This window comes from Benincasa hispida, chromosome 4 (genome assembly GCF_027475165.1).
Source record: "Benincasa hispida cultivar pf3 chromosome 4, pf3_genome.v1.1, whole genome shotgun sequence".
NCBI lineage: Eukaryota > Viridiplantae > Streptophyta > Magnoliopsida > Cucurbitales > Cucurbitaceae > Benincasa > Benincasa hispida.
Window position 1 is genome coordinate 70,307,028 of NC_143481.1, and position 6,151 is coordinate 70,313,178.

At 33.4% G+C, this 6,151-nt stretch overlaps 1 protein-coding gene and 1 non-coding gene across 2 annotated transcripts; one reads left to right on the forward strand and one right to left on the reverse strand.

The window, feature by feature from the left end:
* The first annotated feature begins 1,995 nt into the window (after nucleotides 1-1,995).
* TRNAN-GUU (transfer RNA asparagine (anticodon GUU)) lies at nucleotides 1,996-2,069 on the forward strand. The gene has a single exon. It is a non-coding gene; the product is annotated as a tRNA-Asn (tRNA).
* Nucleotides 2,070-2,438: 369 nt separating this feature from the next.
* Nucleotides 2,439-5,900, reverse strand: LOC120076339 (electron transporter, putative (DUF179)). Its single transcript, XM_039030145.2, has 3 exons — nucleotides 5,412-5,900; nucleotides 3,839-3,990; nucleotides 2,439-3,341 (listed from the first exon to the last, which is right to left on the reverse strand). The coding sequence occupies exons 1-3, from the start codon at nucleotides 5,647-5,649 to the stop codon at nucleotides 2,664-2,666; spliced, it is 1,068 nt and encodes a 355-aa protein (XP_038886073.1). The 5' UTR covers nucleotides 5,650-5,900; the 3' UTR covers nucleotides 2,439-2,663.
* Between the last annotated feature and the right edge of the window lie 251 nt (nucleotides 5,901-6,151).

Sequence of the window (6,151 nt, forward strand, 5' to 3'; positions counted from 1 at the left end):
GGGCTCTTTTATCCCTATTAAAGAGAACGAGTTTCACAACTAGTACTAAAAATTTTCACATTCCAAATACCTTTTTAAATATTTAATTTTAAAAAACAAGTCATAAATACAAATTAAAGTATTTGAAAAGTATTTAAAATAGCTTTTGAAATATTTTTAAAGTGTATTTTAAACCTTTTTTATCCCAAAAATTTAAATAAAAATAATTTTAACTACAATAAAACTATTTGAAAATCCTAGTTGTCTAGAGTGTTTTCTATTTTGTAATATCCTCTCTCCTCATTTGTAATCCAGACTAAAATAGTTTCCACATCAAATATAGACTACTGTAACACAACAATTATAGTGACTAACTTAGCACTTCAAACAACTACTTTATTTCAAAAATACTCTTGAACTTTCAAAAGTTTTAGTAATACTCGAGTTGTCAAAACAAATAAGTATCTTTACCAGTAGTATATTGGATATAAACTTCCGTTAGTACCTAGTTTCAAAATTACACAAACTTTCAAAAGTTGCATTAGTTGCATTAGTACAGTTTAGTTTTAAAAAAGTTCTAAAATGTTTTTATTGCCCGTATGATCATTTTTTAAAATAAATAATTAAAAAAAAAAACTAATGTGAAACTAAAAGCAATTCATATAGATGCGTTAACTTTTTTTCATATCCTCAGTTTTTTGCATTTGTCTAATTCTTGTACTGATTTTTTTTAATCATGCATAACTCCAAATTCAAATTTAAAATATAAAATCCATATAGTGCAAAAATAAAATTTTTTCTCAAAAAAACTTAGCAAAACTACGAATCACCAAATACAAAAAAGTCGAATGAACTAATTTGAGCGTTCTTAATTGACCACAACAAATAAATTAATTTGAACTACAAAAAAAAATAAAAAAATCTTAATTGAAGGAGTACTTATAAAGATATGAGGCTGGAAGAAGAAGAGTAAGAGGGTATTAAAGAAGAGAGTAGAAAAAAAAAATGTAGTTCATAGATTGAAACAAATGAGAGAAAGAAATTAGAAGAGTGAGATTAGTAGGTGTAGATAAATGATGTTCTTTCATATACTAAAGGTATGAATATTTTTTAACTTTTTTTTTTTAAAGGTTAGGATATGTACCAACATAATTTTTGAAAGTTCAAAATTAATGCGTTATTAATGATTTTTGTCCATATACTAATAGTAAGAGTATATATTTTTTAAATTTTCTTTTTTAAGATTTTATTGAAACTTTTGAAATTTTATATTGATAGTAAGAATATTTTTTATTTTTGTTTTTTTAAAGTTTAAGGATCTTTAACTTTTGAAAGTTTATGAGGACGTTGAAACAAAATAATGGTAACTTATCTTTTTATTTTATTTTTGTTGGGAATGACTAATCAATTAATCATTTGCTCGAGTGACTAGTCATAAAATTAGTTAAAATTTCTAAATGTATTTTCATATTTATTTTAAATTTGAAAACAATTTTCTATATTTAATTTAAATATGAAACGGTTTCGTATTTGATTTAGATATGAAACGTTTTTATATTTAATTAAGATCTGAAATATTTTCTACATTTAAATTAGAAAAAAAAAAACGTTTTTGTTTGGATTCTTATACAAAGAAAAAATTGTTGTTTTAATCCTAAAGGGTGAGATTTGAGTTTGACATGATATTTCTCTCTATTAAAAATGACTTAATTTAGAGCCAAGTTTTCACTCGATTCCAATTCTTCTTGTGCATGCATGAGAAGGGTGGGAGTAACCGGCTTCTCGCGATTTAGCACTGAGGTCGCATCGATTTTACTTTTAAATAAGTGAATCTTCCACGATGCAACAATGATTGAGATCCAAAATTGACGATGACTAACAATTTCATTTCATTTGTTATTATTATTATTTTGAGATTTTAAAGGTAATTATTCGCACTTATGAAAGTTAATTTTGAATGTGGGAGGTTGAAAGAATTTTAGAGTTAATTCATTTTTATTGACCGTGTTATCAAAAGCTGGAATAGCTCAGTTGGTTAGAGCGTGTGGCTGTTAACCACAAGGTCGGAGGTTCAAGCCCTCCTTCTAGCGGTCTTTTCTTTTTCTCACTTTTTGATTGTTTTTTACTGGGCAGTGTGTTGCTTTTCTTCCAGACAGATCTACAAGGCTACAATTCCTTTTAAGTAATCGTAGACAAGTAAAAGAATTTTGTTATGATGATGAAAATCACTCCTACATATTTGATTTATCTTGCATTTCAACAAGTTATCCGCGGTTCATAAAACAAACATAAATTTCTGGAAATTGCCCATTCGTGTAAAATTAAGTTTTGTTAGCATTTTCATTTTTTTTTTCTTTTCTCAAAATGAAGACTATAAAACGAACAAAATAATAAGCAAATAACTTTAGTTTTTAATGACAAGAAACAACACCAATAATAATAACGATCAGACGTAGGCATATTCTAAAAAGCTATTGAATCAAGCAAATGTGAACAGAATATACAAAAATTACATTTAGAAGTAGCTATAAAAGGTCGTTTCGTTGTTGTCCTTAATGAAAAAGATGACGTCTGCTAAATTTCAAAAGCCAGCTAACTTCTGTACATTTGGCTTTCAGCTTTTATGGCTTTTAACGTAGATTACACATTTAACTTGGAATTTTTTCATTGTTCCTTGGGATAAACTACATATCTTGCTTAGGCTTTCTGCTCAACTCTGAATAGTGACCACCCATTAACTGCAAAATCTCCTCCCACAGTCCCTCTGATGAGGAATCTGATGCGCTTCCACCAATTAGATTCGAGCTACAAGCTGCCACATACCAGTAATCTGATTCGATCTCCTCCCTCAATTGATCCAGTTGCCAACCAGCATAACCCACAAAGAATCTAAAGTCCTGAGGTTTAAGGATTCCCTTCTTAACCAGCACTGCAGCTTCATCGAGGCTGTTTCGAGCGCCAAAGCAGAGGCCTGGGATCACTTCTTCAAAGCCATGGAGTTTCGATTTTTCTCCTGTTTTCAGCAAAAACATGCTCGCCTCAAGAGGCCCCCCAAAATGTAGAGAGCACTCAGAAAATGTAGTTGCTAAGTCATTATTGGTTGGTTTCATATGCTTGATCTTTTTGTGGAGTGGGCGGTTTATCACAACACCAAACGGTCCCTCATGAGGATGTCTGCTTCCAGATCTGAGGAGAAGGACGACTGTTCGCTCAAAAGTGCGAACGCCATCCAATTTCTCAGTGGCAATGAGGACACAGCCAGTCTCGGGTATTGGAATAGGATGTGCCCACTTCAGCCCGAGAGACTTAGACTCGCGAGCACTTGCAGTCTGGGCGTCCACATCGGCTTCAACCTTTTCTGCCTGCAAAAAAATCACAGCACAGAAAATAGTTGCATTGGATTCAAGGAGTTTCTATTTCTTTTATTGACCTCGTTTTGTTTGCATTCATGTTCTTCAGCAATCTGATAATAATACTAGAACAACGAAAATTGCATGGACACCCACAATAGAAAGCAGGCAAACTAACAAATACAACAAAAGCGGGAGAACCAGACCCAACAGGAGAAAATTTTGAGAAGAGAACTCTTATTCACAATTTGAAGTTAATTTCTCCATGTTTTTGTGTACCATTACTCATAATCACATGACGCAAACAGCTTGTACCACTAAATATAACATTCCAGGGATACCCACAGGAACATTCAGCTCTTTAATAATGCTCTTAACAAGTCATATTTTTAATTAAGAGGGTTTCTACCCTGAGTTTTACCATTTATACCTATTTCCTAGTTAGGAGTATCATCAATTTTGATTTCAAAAAGGAGAATGTAGAATTCGGCAAAAGAATGAGAAATCACCTGCTCACGAGCAAATAGGTTTGCTCTGAATTCTCGCCAGTCCAAATTTGTGTGATGCAATTTTTGGGAGGAAGTTTCATTACTTTTGTTGCCATCAGAAATATTCTTTGATTCATCGTCGTCATCTCCAGGAATTGAGTGATCTCCATTTTCTGCACTTAAGAAAACAAAACAAAACAAAATGATATTTCTCATGGTAAACATAGTACTTGGAGTCCTATTATCAAGTATCATAGGGCAAAAGAAATAGTTATCTGCCTATAGTCTCTCTGGATTGTGCAACAGTTCACTTTAATTTAAACATCCAGAGTCTCTCCAAGGGGTCGGTAGCAGCTAACTTTCACAAGTTGGAGAAGCCTGTTCTTTTTTGGCTACGTAACCTTCCCTTTCTTAGACAATCCCCATGCATCTATAGCTACCTCCACCATAATACTAAAGTAACATCTATTAAGATACGCACCACTGAGGTAGGAACTAAACGATAAACTATGGGATCAAGTTAATGTCACCATTAATACCATCACTGTCAGAAGCATCTCGTTCAACTAGAAAGGGAGGTGAAAAATATATTTTTCTCTTTTTTACAACTTTTCAGCTGGTCAGTTGAAGTATTCACGGCTTGTAATGTTTCTAAGATTCCTTAATTCCCAGAGCAATTGTTGAAGGACAAGGCACTTATCCTCGAAAGTAGTTAGCTTAAGGTTGTAGGTGAAAAATCACATGTAGTACAGAAGAAAAACAAAGAAGAAGAAGAAGAAGAATACCCTCGACATGTACAGAACCAGAGAGGAAAAAAACATAACAAATGAAATGGCAGTGACAGGAATGGAAGGACAAAAAAGGAAACCTCAGACGAACCATCTATAAGGAGTACTTTTTAGGTTTTCCATTTTGTAGAATGTGAGTGGAACTCAGAACTGTAAGCAGAAAAGAGGATGAGCACACCAGTGTGCCATGAACCCAAATTCCAGTTTTAGATTAAAGAATCGAAAAGTAACGAAAAAAATACCCCTAACATCTGATTTCCATATGCAATCGTCTAGCGAAGCAGAAGTCTAACTACGGTTACCAATAATTAGGTTAAAACAAGTTTTCCACCCTTTTGTCAATCATTGAAATTTCAAAAACTCCTAAAAATAAAGATCCAAGAGTAGCTTTATACAAGTATTAAACCTCCTTGATCATTACATTCCTACCATCAACAAGATAGTAAAAATTACCACTGCCGCACTATTGGGATATCTTCCTTCCAAGCATCCAGCAGCCTAAACCAATACGACAATCACAAGTACCAACTAGATATCTAGAGGATCCCATACTTGTTAGAATTATTTGCATTAATTTTTTTCAAAATATCAGTTGAAAGAGGAAAAAAGAAGACAGTTCAAGAAGTGGATAATTTTAAACAACAACAGAAGACAGTAAATAAAATGAGAAGAATAGAGGAGAATGGTAATAATAAAGAGTGCAGGCCAAAGACTCCGAAGAAGAGAAGAAGAAAGTGCGGAGGACCAGGAAAGAACATGAAAGGAAGGGGCAAGAAGTGAAGAAGTGAGGAGAAAAAGAAAAGTACCAGGAGATGGAGAATTGTCGTGATTGTTCTTGGCAGTGGCTCGCACCAGGTTGGGCTTGAAAACACGGATCTCGAGGAGGCGAAGAAGTTGGGGGGCAAAGGGATGTGAAGAAGAGAATGTCCTCGAAGTCCTCGCCAAAGAGCAAGAAAAGGGTCTGTCAGGAAGAAGAGAGTGTTTGAGGGAGAAAGGGGAAGGAGGGGCAGTGTTGTTGACATTCGGAGCAGCGAACAGATCCATATCCAAATCCACACCAGAGGACTCGGGAGGAGAAGAGAAGAGAAGAGAAGAAAAGAGAGAATATTTTGAAGAGCAGATTAGATTGAAAGAAACCCAAATTTCCACAAACTATGAGCACCTGAGGGCACAAACAGAATGAAAATTGAAAACCCCAATGTGCCACTATTTAACGGACTTATTATGTTCCTCCTAACAAATACTCAATGCATACTCTACCTCACTCCACCTTCTTTCATCTTTACTCTACATCCATACTTCATAACTTTTTTCTTTTCTTTTTTTACATCATCATCATCATATCATCATCATAATAATACCCAATAATATTTTTTTTTATTCAAAATTAAAGTCTATATCTATTATCACCAATATACAATGATAGAAGTTAATCACTAATATACTTTTTCATTCTATCACTTTCTATTGTTGAATTGAATTTTGTTTGTTACTTGAAAACTATTAGTGGCAGTAGTCGATAATGTTGAAATAACAACAAAAAAGA

What these genes read in the sequence shown, in the direction of transcription:
- LOC120076339 (XM_039030145.2), bottom strand. Translation starts at nt 5,649, where the DNA reads ATGGATCTGTTCGCTGCTCCGAATGTCAACAACACTGCCCCTCCTTCC. An exon ending in CGACAATTCTCCATCTCCTG is followed by an intron (nt 3,991 to 5,411) that starts GTACTTTTCTTT and finishes TCTTAAGTGCAG; the next exon opens with AAAATGGAGATCACTCAATT. An exon ending in ACCTATTTGCTCGTGAGCAG is followed by an intron (nt 3,342 to 3,838) that starts GTGATTTCTCAT and finishes ATTTTTTTGCAG; the next exon opens with GCAGAAAAGGTTGAAGCCGA.